Source organism: Notothenia rossii, assembly GCF_949606895.1.
Source record: "Notothenia rossii genome assembly, chromosome: 5".
NCBI lineage: Eukaryota > Metazoa > Chordata > Actinopteri > Perciformes > Nototheniidae > Notothenia > Notothenia rossii.
The window spans coordinates 4,321,091-4,339,580 of NC_136903.1; the positions used below are offsets into that span (position 1 = coordinate 4,321,091).

General features: G+C 40.5%; 2 protein-coding genes across 2 annotated transcripts; one reads left to right on the forward strand and one right to left on the reverse strand.

The window, feature by feature from the left end:
- Positions 1-7,577: 7,577 nt before the first annotated feature.
- On the reverse strand, positions 7,578-11,563 carry kbtbd13b (kelch repeat and BTB domain containing 13b). The gene has a single exon (XM_079684634.1). It carries the CDS (start codon positions 9,419-9,421, stop codon positions 8,003-8,005), a length of 1,419 nt encoding a protein of 472 aa, XP_079540760.1. The 5' UTR covers positions 9,422-11,563; the 3' UTR covers positions 7,578-8,002.
- Positions 11,564-11,995: 432 nt separating this feature from the next.
- LOC307041315 (serine/threonine-protein kinase pim-3-like) lies at positions 11,996-17,614 on the forward strand. Its single transcript, XM_079684640.1, has 6 exons — positions 11,996-12,280; positions 13,379-13,488; positions 14,487-14,537; positions 14,965-15,328; positions 15,720-15,896; positions 16,054-17,614. The coding sequence occupies exons 1-6, from the start codon at positions 12,208-12,210 to the stop codon at positions 16,227-16,229; spliced, it is 951 nt and encodes a 316-aa protein (XP_079540766.1). The 5' UTR covers positions 11,996-12,207; the 3' UTR covers positions 16,230-17,614.
- Positions 17,615-18,490: the final 876 nt, after the last annotated feature.

Genomic DNA, 18,490 nt, shown 5'->3' on the forward strand with positions numbered 1-18,490 from the left:
CACCTGAACATCAGCAGGAGAGGACTCTTTAAAGTAGAGACACTACATACTGATATACACCTGAACATCAGCAGGAGAGGACTCTTTAAAGTAGTGACACTACATACTGATATACACCTGAACATCAGCTGGAGAGGACTCTTTAAAGTAGTGACACTACATACTGATATACACCTGAACATCAGCAGGAGAGGACTCTTTAAAGTAGAGACACTATATACTAATGTAAAACCTGAACATCAGCAGAATATGACTTCTGAGTGTGCCCTCTTCTTCTACAATGGTCAGTTTTAGCAAACGGAATCTCAAAAAAAGATTAGCTTTAAAGTCAACAATGAGAATTCAGTGTTTTGATCTGTTGACACTTCTCAGCTTCTTGCTAACCTTTACATATTCATACCGACTGACCATACGCTCCATTTTTTAAAAGAGATGAATGTGTGTCTATAAATCACTCGGATTTATTGCTACAGCTTGTCTTTAAACGCAACGCGCTCTGATGATGAACGACCCTCCGCTCCCAGAAGCCTCCTGGATGCTACGAAGCTAATCATGCTAATAACAACTCAATGTGAGACAAACATATTGTGTCGAGTTGAGAGGTCAAAGGCCGGCTGTCTTTGGGACACGCCTCCGCCCACCACACACACACACACACACACACACACACACACACACACACACACACACACACACACACACACACACACACACACACACACACACACACAGCATAGGACTGTTAAACACCTGAACTTTTGAAAGAACATCCATAACATGCATCTGTTTGCTACATATGCATATAGGCGTGTGGCGCAGTGGGTTAGTGCGCTGATCTTCGAATCAGAGGACAGCAAGTTCGAGTCCCACTGCAGTCAGCATGTTGTTGTGTCCCTGAGACACTTCACCCCACATTGCTCCCGTGTGGATTAAGTATGTAAGTCACTTTGGATAAAAGCATCTGACATGTAATGTAATATATCAATATTACTATTCTGCACTATTTTTATTATATTTGATTTTATTTACCTGCACTATTTGATCTGTTTTATTGTGTTGCTCTGTTGGAGGAGCCTGTGACTTCAGATTTTCATTGTCATGACTACCCTGTAGCTATGTACACATGACCACAAAAGCCTTGAATCTTGAACACACACATAACCACACACACACTTAATCACTACGGCTGGTTAAGGAAGTCAGACGGAAACGCTCGGCTGCTTTAAAATGTATTCATACATTTAGTATTCATGGGAGTAGCGTATCTTTGTCTGACGGGGGGTGGGTGTGTCGGAGGTTACGGGGGAGGGGGCGTCTCATTCGAAACAAAGAGACACAAAAGAGAGGACACATGTTTCCATCAGGACTGAGGTCGTCTGTGTGTGTTTCACCTGAAGTTATTTGACGACATTCTTAAGGAATTGTGAAAAACGAAACTTTAAAAATAACATGTTCACGGATATTTTATTTAATTTAGGCTGTTTTGAAACCAGTGTGGTGTATCCATCATTTATCAGGTTATAGATGGATTTCAACGGTTAGCTTTTCACACAATACTGAGACAATTATTTGGACAAAAGTTTTGTCACAAAACAACATTATTTAAGAGCACTTTAACGTCACAGAAAAACACAGCAAACCAAAACAAAAAAAGGAATCAAGACATGAAATTAAAAACATGTTTTGAAGGAGAAGAGGTTTTGACACTTTCTACCCCAGAGAAATGATGTCTCTGCTTTCAACAATAGTCTTTAATTCCACTTTAATGTCCAACACAATTCCTTCAACAAACTAAAATCAATCAATCAATGTTTATTTATACAGCCCAATATCAAACATGTTACATTTGTCTCAGTGGACTTCGCAGTTTGTACAGAATATCAGTATGACTATACGACACCCTCTGTCCTTAGACCCTCTGTCCTTAGACCCTCTGTCCTTAGACCCTCTGTCCTTAGACCCTCACATCGTACAAGGAAACACTTCCAGAGAAACCCCACAGTTTAAAGGGGAGCATGGGAGAAACCTCAGGGAGAGCAACAGAGGAGGGATCCCTCTCCCAGGACGGACAGACGTGCAATAGATGCCGTGTGTAAATTGAAGAGATAATACATTTACAATATAGGTAGACCAAATGTTAGGAAATGCATGTGTCTGTAATAAGAAGATGAATCCACGAGGATGTCAACAACCCTGTGGGAGCCATCAGGGAAGTACCATGATGATAAAAACAGGTCTGCTAAGTAATGTTGTATCTCAGTGGTTCCCTGGGGGGCGCAGAGGCATGACAGGGGGGGCGCAAGAGACCAGGAGGAAAAATGGTTATTAAAAAAATATATATATAATATAATAATAATAATATCGAAGATAATATGATACAGTACTATTACGTCTGGGTCTCTGTGTTTCATTACAGCTCAGCTCTGTGTGTGTGTGAAACGAGCCATTTTGTGTGCGTGCGCGAGCGAGAGAGAGAGAGAGCGCACCGGTACCGGAGATCGTTGTTGTTAGCTTCTGGTGCTAGCGAGCTACGCTAACGGATATCAGGAGTTTTTTCAACCACAAAGTGGAGGAGAGTCCTCTCCTGTCAGACTGAGAGGCTCAGTGAGCTAAAGGACTCTCTCAGTGGGTCTCAAACGTTTTGGTCACCATTAATGTAAACAATTATTTCCGAGGCACACGTTTATATGATCATTATAGTTATAAAAAAACAAGAGAATAAATGAAAAACAGGTATGAAATGCTATATGACAGTAAAAATAGAATAAAGTTTAAAAGGGAGTGATTTGTAAAATATCCATAAAGAAAAAGTAAATCTGTTTACAGTTCTGTTTCATATGGGTGTTGAGAGATGTATCCATAGATCTCTTCATTTTGCTCTCAAAGTGCACCAGATTGATGCTTTCAACTTCAATATTTAAAAATAAATCTTCCCGGGGGAGCTTGCCCCCGGACCCCCCTATGTGAGGTCCACACACCACCTATAAAAATAGCACTTTACCCCTGCTTACACCTATATGCCGTGAGCTGATTATCGAGCCTTCATTGTAACAGTCGCGGGTGCACTGTGTGTGTGCGTGGGGATTGTTACAGTAGAAAGTTCCACTTTAGCGCCCGGGACATTAATGGGAAACCCTAAATGTTTGAGCACCCTCTATGGAAGGTCAAGCTACCCTACAGCACCCCCAAAATAAATCTCTGGCGCCGCCACTCAGCCTGACTTGTGTTGGGGGGGCCCGACTTTTTTTTTTCTCCAAAGGGGGGGCCTGACAGAAAAAGTTTGGGAACCACATCGACATCTCTTGTTTCTTGTATGTATTTATTTACTCTAAAGACTCTCAAACAGAACAAACGCCCTTTAGTGGTAGATGCTGGATTTGTTCAAATAAGAATTTGATCGATATATTTTGCATAAAGGGAACAAAACTGAGTACCTGAAGTGAATGTACTCATTAAAAATGCATTATGATGGGATTTGAAGTGGTTCATACATGAATACATTAATCTATAGTGTGATTAATGGGTTTTATGCAAACATTAGGGGTTTTTAGAGGTAAAAAATCACCGCTAACTCTCTTAAATCCACCAAATAGTGTGTTAAGATCTTTCAATGTATACCTTAGAATTGTCTTGATTTCTATCAATCAAGGGGGAAATTGAGGGCTGTCTTTTTTATGTACTTTGGTACATTTTAAGATTATTTTGTACCCCTTATATCCCCTTTAATCCAATGGATAATCTGCCTAAATAAAACCGGAGTGTGAGACAAAGCAAGGAAACCAAAAGTCACTTATACATTTAAATGATTTGATTATTAATGGCTAGAGATCTTTTTTGATTAAGCGTTTGAACTCTTTCTATATCTTTAAAATCTACCTTACATTGTTAATAATTAGATTTTGTATCTTAAACATCAATTTGTTAATTAAGGGAAAGTCATTATTGATGAGTGTAATTAAGATGATTGAGTGTTTCTCTTTCAAATTGAATATTTAATTTAGGGGATAATTGGTATTATCACGGATAAATTATGTAAAGATTAAAGTCTTAATGCATTATTTTTACACAGTGACGACAGCTCAGCAGATTAGGGCTCGCCCCGGGCGTGTTGTGTGTGTGTGTGTGTGTGTGTGTGTGTGTGTGTGTGTGTGTGTGTGTGTGTGTGTGTGTGTGTGTGTGTGTGGCTGGTAAAGAACACACTGTTTGTAAACACAGGGATCATAAAGCACATGTCTGACAGCCATGCTGTAAACATGTTTTCTGCAGAAGTTATCTGTGAGAAGAGCAAAACATCTCCCTCACCTCGGAGTGAGGAGGGAGTGGAACATTTGATCCGTGTAAACCCTGCTAACAACATCTCATCATAAACATTATCCAGGCATTTGGTAATGAATTTTTCAACAGCCCCTTAAAGGGGCCTTATTAGGCTCATTTTCAGGTTCATATCATTACATTACATTACATGTTACTTGTTAAATGCTTTTATCCAAAGCGACTTCCATACTCAATACTGTGGGCAATCCCCACAGGAGCAATTTGGGGTGAAGTGTCTCAGGGACGCAACGACATGCTGACTGCAGTGGGGTTCGAACCCCTGATCCGAACACCAACGCACTAGTCCACTGCGCCACACGCCTCCACTCCATATCAGTATGTAGTGCCTCTACTGTGAAATGTTTCCATGTTTTAATGTTCTAAAAGGTCTTCCTTCCTCTCATACTGGCTGTACTGCAGGGATCTTATTCAATGCAGACCATTTACAGACACTAAAACCTATAACACGCATTATGATGCCCATTTAGGAAAAAGATACAGGAGATAAGTAAATGTATTTCATATTAATACTAGTGCTGGAATATAATTTAGTAAATGTACTGAAGTCCTGTATTTAAGTTCAGTTTTGAAGTACTTGTACTTAAAGGTGACCTATCATGCAAATTGCACTTGTGTACGTCTTTTATACATGAACATGTGTCCCTGGTGTTCCAGGGAACTCACCAAGTGTCAGAAAACACAACCCTCTCTATTTTCCTCCATACCCAAATCTCTTAAAAAGGGGCTGCAACGGATCTGATACAGACTGATCCAGATTTGAACACTTCTATGACGTCACAGAAGTGGCGCTACGGCTATTGGGCCAACTCCACCAATCAGGAGGAGACAGCCATGGACATTGCCGTTGGAAAGCGCTGGAGACGCTGTAGTACATATGCCAGGCCTGTAGATGGTGCTGTTCTCACAGAATCAGCCCATGATGCAAAGACAGTGTTAAATTGAGCGAAATGAGGAATGGCTAAAATGCATGATCTGTTTGGTATTTTGAAAAATAAAAAGTTTAAATATGCCTTATATAGGTATGGCCCTACACTATATTATTCAAATATAGCATGATAGCTCCACTTTAAATATATCTGTTATCTGGAAGCTAAAGCTATCAGAGAAATGTAGAAAAGTAGAAAGAAAAAACTCTGAAATGTTGCCGGATAGAAAAAAGAAAATATACATTGAAAACAGTATGATAATAATAATAATGATATTCATAATAATAGCCAAAAGATTAGATAATATACTTTATTTATAAACATATTTAAAAAAAAAAAAGGGGCTTAACCAGGATTAAAATATTTAGGACAAAAACACAAAAATGATATATGAAAAAAAAAGAATAATACAAACACATAAAGCAAATATTATTCACTGTGAAGGAAAAAGCAGATACGGTCTGATAGTACGTTGGAGCATCCCCTCACACGATGTGTTCAGACTGTGATAACCTGATTAATGTATAATAGCCAAAAGATGAGATAATATACTTTATTTATAAATATATTTGAAAAAGGGCTTTAGTTGAACCAGGATTCAAATATATAACACATGAAATATATATGAAAATAAAATGATTAAAGAAAATAATATTCATTGTAAAGGAAAAAGCAGATACGGTGTGATAGTACGTTGGAGCATCCCCTCACACGATGTGTTCAGACTGTGATAACCTGATTAATGTCCGCAGAGAGCAGCTCATCCCTCCCTGAGTCAGAGCTCTGCTTCCTGGCCTCGGTCCAGACTAAAGCTTGGAGGTTGTGGAGGGCTTCGTGTCCCGGTCTGACCCGGCCTCGCTCTTTCCTCCAGGACAGATTTCCCCCGCTGCTTGGCTCTGGCGGTGCCTGGCTCTGCCTGCCGTGGACCTCCATCAACAGGAAACGGAGGCGGAAAAGGAGCTCTGTGTGTGAGCACGAACACTACCGCTCACATGGAGCCAGCAACAGACACTCTGACTGTGTGAGGGTAATTAGATTCACATTTATAAAACACAGAGCATAAAGTCACACAGTGTCAAGTCTCTTAAGAATCCCCTTTTATCTAAATACGATACGATAATACTGACATTTGACTTGCATCACAGCAGCTGCATGTGTAACATCAACAGACAAATATCAAGACACAATATGAAGACATTTAAAAATGTTTCCATAACAGCTCAATCAGTGAGAGAAAACATGCTCACAGAGCCTTCAGCGTGCATTTGATCTGGCTCTGTACTGTGAGGATTGACTGGAGCACAAAGGATGCTTCAGTCTGACTTTATTGAATCGCGGGACCCTGTATCTCCCATTAGACGGTAGCAGTTCATATTCTCTGCTCAGAACATGGTTTGTGTCCGAGGTGATGTTGTTGGACAGCCTTCTTAAGTTGTTATGAAAGGCTGAGTGGTAGAGTCTCTGACAGGGTTGACCAATAATCTTTGAGCATTTTTGATCTGCAGTATTGAGTCATAAAACCCAGAAAGAAATCAGCAATTTAGCTCTTGAGGTTCCCTCGACTTCAAGTCAATGGTTTTTTGAACATGTTGTGGTTAAAGCGTACTTAAGAACCAACATACACAGTATTTAACACATATAACAATTAAAAAACAGACGTTTCCTTATTCTTAGTTTCAGGTTAATATTCAATTTTGAAAGCTTTATTATGATTATTATATTCCATTTCTGGCCATAGATAACCAAACACTACAAACCCACTGAAAGCAATAGAGGGAACTGTCTTTCTCACAAAGCCTCTCCTGACTTTTTATTCGGAGAACCCAACAAACATACAGATCTCAGAAAATTACAAGGTTATTATTGCTAAGAGGAATGATGGATAAAGACTCAAATAATTGTTAAATGATTTAGTAAAACGACAGGTCTACACGTAGCAACATCGCCCTCTAAATGAAGTCGTTTTCATGTGCTGGGACAAAAAGCACTTAGCCTTTAATCTGATTCACCAGCACTTACTATGGCATGATCTTGCTTGATGTGAATATATCTGCACTTTCCTTGTTGTTCGGAGTTCGATTCTTTATGGTTTTTGCACTTACTGTAAGTCACTTTGGATAAAAGCGTCAGCTATGTACTGTATAAGCCATTATTAACTTTCTTCCATAGTGTTTACCCAAACTGGGGCCTACACCCTTAATGGGGCTTTTTTGACATCATAACTTTTGCCCTGTCATTTTTTTTTTTTTTTTTTAACAGACATTGCTCCAGATAACAAACCGTACAGGTTGGGGGGGGGGGGGGGGGGTGGATGCAAGGATGACTTCCTAAGACAGCTGATTGTGACATACACAGGACATTACATACACAATACATTATACATTACACACGAGATGCCATATTGACAGGGTTAGATAGGAGAGCTGTGGACAGTGAACCGCAATCCTCCTGTCTCCCCTCAAAATCCCCCAGCAGAGAAGCTGCACGCTCCATGTTCAGTAGGTCCAGATACTCCCTCAGCCATGAGTCCCTAGTAAAGCAGGCTGGTTTGCGTTCCTTCCAGTTTAATAGGATGAGTCTTTTTTTGCCCTGTCATGATGCGAACATTGTACCGTTGCTACAATAAATACAAGCAATGGCTCCAAACCCAAGATGTAACACCACAAACACGTACGTGTGAAAAATGTCTGAGTGTACAAAAACATTGACAGTCCAGAAAGTCCCAGAGTAAAATGAAACCATTACTGCAGCATTCGGGCGTCTGGCAGCCGGAGCAGAAACGTCCACACAGATCCACTCCTGGGGAAACCCTTCATCTGCCGTCTGGGTTTCCATGTTTTACCGTTGATGGCGAACTCTTGTGTCATGCTCCTGTTGAGCGTGAGCGCAGAGTCACTTCTCACCAGCGCCGTGAACAGAGAGCCTTTGCTGTTGACGAAATGTCCCGGTAGAGACGACCACTGCCCCGAGGTGAGATTATAACAGTCCATGAGGCATCTGAGGAAGTCGGCCGACGGCCCGTTTCTCACCACGTACAAGTTGTCCCTGTGGCCCACCATGCTGTGTCCGTAGCTCTGCTGCCGGATCAGCGTGGTAACAAGCCGCCATTCGTCTTTCCTTGACATGTACTCGTGGATCTCTGTGGTCTCCATCGGCCTCCATAAACACACAAATATCCGGCTCATGGCTTTGGTGCACGCCGCTCCTGCCGCCGGACGAGGTAAATGAGCGGCAAACTCCCATTTCCCGGAATTAACGTCAAATATTTCCACAGAAGACATCACAGTTTGCTCGTACTCTCCACCGATTGCGTAAAGACGACCATCGAGACCAACGAGGCTGAGGTTGTATCGCAGTTGCGCCGGACTGGATATCCGGCTCCAAGTGTCGTTCTCGACGCTGTAGCAAAAACAGGAATCCACAACTTCTTTGTTGCGTCCATGAACTCCTCCGACGATGTACAGCATGTTGTCTAAAACGGTCACCCCAGCCATGGAGGTGCTGGCATCTTGCGGAAGATCTGTCAATACTTTCCAGTTGTTGGAAGTTTCATCCAAGTAGCAGACGGTCCTGGAATCGGTGTGTACAGTTTCATCTACACCACAAGATACATGAGCCCCAACAGCCACGAAAACACTCGGGGTCAAAGACTGCACGTAGGAGATCAGCTCTGACGGCAAGGATCTCTTCACCTCCGCCTCCAGGTCGGCGTACATGTTTCTGATGAACAGCGCGGCGGCAGAGTAAAGGTCCATGAGGCCGAAGGCGGCAGCGGTGTGAAACATCAGCAAACAGTTGTCAGAGTCGAGGAGGTTGATGAGATGCTTGGTGAGAGGCGCCACCTGCAAGAAGGAAGCGCATTCGATGGCTTCGACGATCTCGTCCCCGTCCAGATCGATCATATCCCCTCGTAACACCGCCAGAGCGATGAGGAAACCTCGAGGGTGAAGAGACTTCAGGTGGATTTCCTCCTGCCGGCACTCCTTCATCCCAGAGCGATACAAAGCTCGGAAATAATCGCAACTCTGAACAAGAAACATTTTATCCTCAGAGAAGTGAGCGCCTCCGATCACAACGGTTAATTTGGCTGAGGAACAACGTGGCAGATTTATTTCGTCACAGCTGCTGCCGTCCTCAGACTCACTTCCCTGCGCTGACATTGCAATTCTCTGAAAGTGACCCTTAAGACAATAAGCTCCATGAAAGTGAAACCAGAGTTTGAAGCGTTTCCAGAAGTTGAAGAGCGAGAGCAAAGAGACACAGAGCGAAGCAGCTTCCCTCTCAGTTCATTCACAGCTCTCCAAAATAGATTCAGATAAAAATAGAAAAGAACAAATGACCCGAGTCACATTCATGTTGTGAACAAAAGGTCAGTGATACCTCCTGCAAACTTAAAGGTCACTTTGACCTAAACAGGGTTCTGAAAGAGTTTACTAAAATACAAAAAGGTGTAAAGAACTTTAGATTAGAAGCAACACAATGTGATCAAATCAAGGCTCTTTTAAAGGTGCTCTATGCTACATTCAGAGCATTTCTTTTATTGGATGATTGCCTCCACATGGCTCTCATCATTTAAGAATACTATATAGAAATTACAAAGGATGTATCAAGTAAAAAGTATTCATACCATATAACTCAAGCCTGAAGGACACTGAGGTCACAGTTTTCTTAATTGCAAATTTGGGCATTTTGCAACAAACTATTAGAAATTAGACTTTATTTTTGACAATTTCTGTCATTTTAATGCATGTCGGAAATTAAAACTGCTGAAAGTTTGATGAACAATGGTTGTAAAATAAATATAATGGGATATCTCAAGCCAGTTAGCTTAGCTTAGCATGAAGACTGTAAACAAGGGCGAAGAGCTCTCGTCCTTTAATACTATAGTATTAGTATAGTAGTATTAAATCCATTGTGACATATTCCACATATAAACACCACATTAACACAACTTAAACTAAGTGTGTGGAGATGGAAAGAAAACATAACAATAAACACAAGACTTTTAGCCCAAACTTCTGAAAGGCTAATAAGTAAACAGTGATGTTGTTTGAGAGATATGTAACCTCTGAGCTCAGATCAGTTTGAAGAACAACAGCAGCCCTTTGTTTGTCTTTACTTCTGTTTCCTTCTGATCTGTCTCTTTCACGTTCACTTACAGTGAGGGGGGAGGGGCTGACCTACATTTAGGCTCTAGGGGGGGCAGAAATTCAGAAGGTCATGTGACACCTCAGTCAAAACCGTCTCCAGCTGTTTGTAAGCAGACAGAGGGGATTGTGGGAAATGTTGTACTGCTGCTTGGGTTACACCAAAACACAGGAAGCGGAGGAAACAATGCCAGGGGACGAAGTTATACAATTACACACACAAATGAGTGTAATGTAAAGATTTGTTTGGTTAAAACTTTCTGTGGTAGCTATCTATTTAATGAAATATAAACATAGGGTATTAATAATGTGTTTAATCTGCTTATACCCTATATGGTTTTAAGGATGCAAACAAATTAAATACACTCAATGAAATCACTATTAACACATTTTAAAGCCTTTTAGAATGACTTACAAGGTCGAGTGTTGTACTACTCACTTACATTTAATCAAGGTATTATTAATCCTATAGTTGTGATAGATTATTATATTTTTACAATGCAATATATTTACTTTTATAATGTATTGAAATAGGTTTAAAAGTCACTGTAAGAGGTTATTGTTTGCTTGAAGTCGAACTGGAAATGTAAGTGGAACTAGAAACTATTTTTGAATACTTATTGTTTTAAAATGCACTATACTGTCTTTTGATTATTGTATTAAAGTAGTAGGAATGGTTGTGCTTATAAGTGCTATATACACAGAGTATAACGCATAAGTATGTTTGTAGAGAAAGGCATCATTTATTTCAATTATCTTTGTTTTTACATTCAGTTTAAACATTACACTGCCTACAAAACAATATGTAAATTGCAGGTTAAGATATATATATAAATGATCAATAGACAGCTTTAAATATGAGTTTGTACCTCGTTGGATGATATAAATAAATACAGATGATTATTAAGGGTTTTATGAAAAAGCATAGAAACGGTATATTGCTGTTGTGGATATATGAACCATATTTGTTGGAAAAGACACATCATTATAATCGGGAGTAATGAGGAAAAAACAGAAGTGGCAAGGAGTAAACACTGACAACAGCACAATAAAAACATCAAATTGTAGTGTCACATTTACCTCGTCTCATGCTTGTTATTTTGGGTGCTGTTGAAATGCATTCTGGGAAAGGTAGGAAATCCCTGCTACAGACGAGTCACGCTGAAGGCATTGGGTTCATCTGAAAGTAAACACTGAGATTTTGTAATGCATGTGTTAATAAATGCACTTTTATAATAAATAACAGAATAAATACATCGATTGTTTCACTTATATTACTATTTATACCTTTATAATTGTAGTCTTTTAATGCTATTTTTCGATAGTTTTTTTTGTCATGTGATTGTTTTGAAACCGCTCTCTGATGCACCGCAGCACTCCCTGAGTGACGACCTCTGTATCCTTGCGCCAGTCCTACTACGTACAACTAGTACGTGTATTTAATCATTGATTTCGTGCTCGCTTTTCACCACACCGACTTAACATTCACCTTGAACCCAAACTAGTTGATACACCTGTTTATCCATGTGTTAGTTTGGGATTCGAAGCGATGGTGAATTAAAGTTCAGCGGGGGTCAGGCGGAAGGATCCGTCTGATCTTTTTGTAAACATTGGCAGCAGCAGCAGCGAGGCAGAGTGGCGCGCTTCTCTGGATGCTTGGACTTTTTGCACCAAAACATTGATGGTTTTTCGCCCTATAAACGTCTAATTTTTCCCGTAAAACGAACCAAGGACTGTGCTGTTATCTGGGATTAAATACTTGAATATTTTTCAGGTATATTTTTTGATTTTGGGGCAGCATGCTGCTCTCTAAACTGGGCTCCTTCTCTCACATCGCGGCCAGCATGGACATGCCGGCGAAGCTGCAGCAAGGTAACGTGTTTTGTAACCCGTGTTACATAGAAGGGTACTTTATTGATCCCACATTTTGACATTATTTTGCTACAGCAGCAATCTTAAAATATTTAAGGTGGAAAAAAGTATAAAATAATTTCAAATCAAAACAATAAACATCATTAAGTCTATATTCATATCTGTAGAAATGACATTTAACACAAAGAATAATCAATATAACATGTTTTAGATAGATTTAGATTGAAAAAACCCAATATATTACCAGTTGCAGAAAAACATACATTATGATAGTATGTCGTATGTGGCGTGTCGTACTTAAACCCAACCTTTAAAATGGACACGTGGGTTTTTATGGGAGTAGATTGGTCTCATCAATGAACGTGTAAATACAAAGCACCTTCCACAAATGCATTAAAAAGTGTTGCAAATTCACCAAAAAAGAAAGAAGTGTAAAATGGATATGAAAAATAATTCCATAAATAAAAAAAGATATGTGAATACTATTATTAATTTATTATTATCTATGTATGTCTGGTACACACAGGGAGACCGAAATGCTGTTTCCCAAATATTAAAATATAGAAATACTGTGTATGAACATAAATACACTATATTAAATGAAATAGGAACAACAGAAAATGTATAAAAATAGCAGTCTGGTAGTCAAAAACAGATGGATATGACGAGAGTACAAATACAAGTAGTGGAATAACTGTCCATAGCATCATCGTATCTCGTGCTGCAGGTGCCAACATGTGTAGTTGCCTTTAAAAACAGTCTATGATGGTTACCACCTCATGATGATGCCGACAGTCCACCATTTTTAAACAGCTGACACAGAACAACAACAGGGGTCACCTGAGGACGTCTGTTGGTTTTCAGTGATATATTTGTGTATTTCAATAAGAAATTAATGCTATATTTTTTTTTTAAATCACATATTATGAGCTTAAATTGAAATGATAGCAAACCAGGGACAAACTGTGTCCTTGTGATGTTGTTGTATTGCTCGATGGGGTTGGGTGGGGTTGCAGATTTTGGCGCAACTCAACCTAAAACGTTCTAATCTTATGAATTATTGCTGATTTTTTTAACTTTGTTTCTGTGTTTTTACAGCTAAAGTGGAGAAGCAGCCGTTTGAGAAGGTGTACCGGCTGGGCTCGGTGCTCGGTAGCGGGGGATTCGGCACAGTTTACTCTGCTGTCCGCCTGGCCGACGGGCTGCCGGTAAGAGCCGCTTTGTTTTGGTCCCGGCAGCACGTGGCCGCGATTCATGTGCGAAGTTACACACTGTGGGAAAAAGCGTTTCCGGTGGTTGCCTTCCTTCAAAACAAAAGCGTTGCTAAACTCTTCAAATGTACAGCATTTCAGATTGAGTTTGATATTTTATCAGGATTTGTTTTTGCATATTTTCCATCATAAACACATAGCTTTGGAAGTAAATACATGTTTACAAGTCAAACCCACACTAGCCTATTATATTTGATTTTATTATATCTACATCGTTAAAGAAATATCTTCTACAGACCATTCAAACACGTTTACCATAATTAATTACACGTTTCTTTTGTCTCAAATAGCATAGTATAAGATATATTTTGGTGAAAGTCTTTGAAATAACAAAAATGTCCACATTTAATAGCTTTTTTTTTCTACTGAGCTGATAGACGATCAGATTTCCGGGTGGATTTCTGTGGTCTTTTTTTGGCCCTGATCCGAACATCAACGCACTAGTCCACTGCGCCACAGCCTCCCTAGCTTACAAAATAAATGACACATGTTTATTCAAATTAAACGATATACAATTCTTATTGTTTAACTCAACCGTCATGTGCTTTTATTTTGAAGGCAGATTCTATTCTTTTCCTGTTTCACTCTTGTCAGCTGTGCAGCTTGATAACAGTCCTGCTTTGTATGTGGTCTTTGTTTACACAAAGAAACATGGTCGTAACGCTTTACTTTCATGTTTAAATTGAAACCTAACTACGTCACCTTATTTTCTTCAGTAACAGGAAATGGTTCAATTTGTCATTAATCTTTTTCTAAATTAACCCAAAACAAAGAAATACTTAAAAGAAAAACAAAAAGCTTCATGTTACTGTTAAGTCACATCTTTTTTCTTTTTTCCTTCTATATTTAGAGATGATTTATGTTAGCGTTTCATGTCCTATATTATATGTGATTATGTGAATGCTGTGTGCTAAGTTTCCTTTTGCTTAATGCAGGTGGCGGTGAAGCATGTCTGCAGGGACAGAGTGACCGAGTGGGGCTCTCTGGTGAGATTTACCTTCAGATTAACACCTTCCTGTAAGATTGATTACTACATTTACTGTAAAATGATGTGCAATAGCTCTGCCTATAAATATAAAGCATGTGCAATATACTCTTGTACAATTCACGCCTCATTTCTTTCCATTCTGCAAACCGTACCAGCTGCCTGTTTCATTAAAAAAAATATATAGTATATAATATGTATCTGCTATTTGTTTTTGGTACTTATTGTGTTTTATAATTAATAATAATGTGTGCACACTGAGTTATGTTTTAATATGTAAGTCTATTCTCTTTATCTGCATTATACTTCTGCTGTTGTAATAATGTAAATATCCAAATAATGGGATTCTGATTCTGATGATATGCGATATCCTTTGAGATCAAGACCCTTTTCATGGCCAGTGAGTTGACGGTATGTTTCCCTCTCAGAGCGGCACCGTGGTTCCTCTGGAGATCGTGCTGCTGAAGAAGGTTGGCGGAGCATTTGGAGGCGTAGTGCGGCTTCTCGATTGGTGGGAGCGGGCCGACGGGTGGCTGATGGTGATGGAGAGTCCAGAATCGGGGCAAGACCTGTTTGATTATATAACCGAGCAGGGCGCATTAGAGGAGGCGGCGGCACGAGGATTCTTCCTGCAGGTGCTGGAGGCCGTGAGGCACTGCTACACCTGTGGAGTCGTCCATCGAGACATCAAGGACGAAAACCTGCTGGTGGACCTGAGGACCGGACAGATCAAACTCATCGACTTCGGATCAGGAGCCCTGCTCAAAGACAGCGCCTACACCGAGTTCGATGGTGAGTCATGTGATCTAATGACAAGATGGAACTTTATTAATCCCCGTGGGGAAATTGAGTAGTTTAACTGCAACAGGGTAAGAATGAAAAACAGGACGCCCACACACTAGTGGAGCACGCTTGTGAACTTTTCGCCGGAGCCTCGTAGCGGAGTTACTTGGGAGCGCATAAAGCAGACCCTTCACGCGATAGCAGAGCGGACAGGTACAGGAGGGGTAGTTAATCGATCGCAGATGGCGTCATGCTCGCGGACAGATACAAAAAGATTAAACCTACTTTGGCGGACGTTAATATGCCTGGGTAAAGTAAGGTAAGCTCTATGTGTGGGAAACTCTGTGTTAGTCTTACATTATTCAATACATAACATAGCTACTGCCCTCTCCTCCTCCAGGTACGCGGGTGTACAGTCCGCCCGAGTGGATCCGTTTCCAGCGATACCACGGCCGCTCGGCCACCGTCTGGTCGCTGGGCGTGCTGCTGTATGACATGGTGTGCGGAGACATCCCCTTCGAACAGGACGAGGAGATCCTGAGAGGGCGGGTCTACTTCAGACGCCAGATCTCCTCAGGTCAGTCGGAGTGTGACGTGATAGTTTTCTTAAAATAGTTCTCTATCTGTGTTTTTACATTTTTGTTTTTGTTTTATGTAAGCACCACGACACCAAGTCGAATGCCTCGTACGTGTCAACCTACCTGTTTCCGATTCTTATTTGTTGTTGTTTACAGAATGCAAGCAGCTGATTGGTTGGTGTCTGAGCCAGCAGCCGTCGGACCGACCAACCCTGGAGCAGATCTTCCTCCACCAATGGGTGACGGGCAGCGAGGTGCAGCACACAGACAGCATCACGCTACACACCATCACAGCAGACTCGTCGTCCTCCTCCTGCCAGGAGAGCCTCTGATTGGTCGACACCAGGCTGTGGGGCGGGGCATAGACATTTGATGCCTTGCAGGTAGCCGTGTCCTCGTGTGTTGAGCGGCCGCTACCAGGAAGGGTTTTTCTGCTGAGGGCGGAGTGTTGTGGTCATGGTGTTTCTCCACAGCGCCCCCTCCTGTTCAAAGACAATAGAGCAGCTCTTATAGAGCCTGCCAGGTGTTTCTGTTTCAGAGTGCCTTACGTTATAATGTGTGGAGCTCTGCAGACGTTCTTTTAGTTTGATAAATACAGGTAGAGTGTAAAAGAAGAAACCAGCCAGGTTCTTTACAAAACTTTATTTGCAAGGCACAAACCCCCCCCCCCAAAGTTTGCTTTCTTCACTGCTTTGTTCTAGATTTTACAGACAAATGAACCAGATGTGACGTGTTTATTGTTTTTTATAAAAACTGTCAGGTGGATTTTTCTACCCTTTTTTCTACCCTCAGAATGGAGGTAGAAATAGAACTGGTTGCAGGAATGTAAACTCATTTGATCACCCAGCAGTATCAGTCATTCGGCCTCTAAAAGCTGTAGCTAGCTCTCTTTATACCTCCATGGTGTGCCCCAGTTACAGTCTTTGTGCTAAGCTAAGCTAACCGAAGAGTTATCGAAAAGTCAAACGTTAATTCAAAGATGGTTTTCTTGTCCTCTGAGGAACCCGCCTCCAGCCCAGAAACACCTCATCATGTCAGCATCAGGACGACAGGAGAATCACTCTGTTGATGGGATACCTCACACACACTCACACACACACACACACACACACACACACACACACACACACACACACACACACACACACACACACACACACACACACACACACACACACACACACACACACACACACACACACACACACACACACACACACACACACACACACACACACTTTTTGATACTTGCCAAGGACACATGTTTTCTTTGTTTCTCACGTCTGACAGTTCTTCCGACTCTTCCGGCAAAAGCTTTATTTTTCTACAGTTGATGTTCCTCTAGACGTTGGGATGTTTGTTTTCTTGTTCAAGCGGAGCTGCTTATTGTTGAAATGTTGGACGTGTCTCTTTGTTCTGAAACATGACGTCCTCCCTCAGTGTTCGGGTCTGAGATGGACAGTGAATGCAAATGTTCATATTTTGTATATTCTGTATGTATTTTATTTCATTTTAAAATATATTTTTTAAATGTTTGTGTTTATATTTATTAGGTAAGAAACATTCCTCATCGTTTTGGTTATTTATTTGAGTTGTTAAAAAAATAACTCGTTCTCGTTTAATCTGTTAATGTTCGTGTTTTGAAATGTACAGTTCTGACAGGAAATATTTTTTCATAGAATTTTTCAAATAAAACCTGTTTTTGTATATAAACTGATTTTCTGTGTGATGTGTTTGATCCTTTCTTACTTCTATGAAGAATAGTAAATGGAATCTACTTATCAGGGTTCTTACGGTCATTGAAAACCTGGAAAAGTCATGGAAATTAAAAATGCTAATTCCAGGCCCTGGAAAAGTTATGGAAAACAATATTTTCCCCAACGTTTTGGAAAAGTCATGGAAATGTAACTAAAGTTGCATCAAATATAATTTATATTTCATCTAATCGCCAAAATAGTAATACTATAAAGATAATAAATACTGTATCGTATCGTAATGAAACGTAAAATGGCATTTAACTGACGAGGTGTTTTGCTGGGGAGAGATTTTAGTTGCTTTAGTGTGTAGAAGCTAGTAAGCCTATTTGATTTGTTTTAGAGGCTCAACATGTTTCAGACCTTATTTTCCTGTTCCATGTTAAAATAAACCATTTGCAGTGGTACCGCTGAGAAAGAGTCATTTCTTTGATCATGGAAAATGAGGTAAAGGTCCTGGAGAAGTCATTGAAAAGTCATTGGTGAAAAAGTGTATGAACCCTGACTTATAAATCTCTTCATCCGGTCTTTTCGACCCCTTAAAGCTCTTTACATACTGCGAGTCATTCATTCACACCTCACTCATGCAGAGGAGTACCACATGCTATTCGAAGCTAACATATATATTCACACACACACACACACACACACACACACACACACACACACACACACACACACACACACACACACACACACACACACACACACACACACACACACACACACACACACAGCCATCGGGAGCAACTCTGGGTTCAGTATCTGGGATCGAACCAAAAACCTTCTTTTTGAAAGACGACCGCACTCCCACGCAGCCACAGTTAATGAAAAAAAAT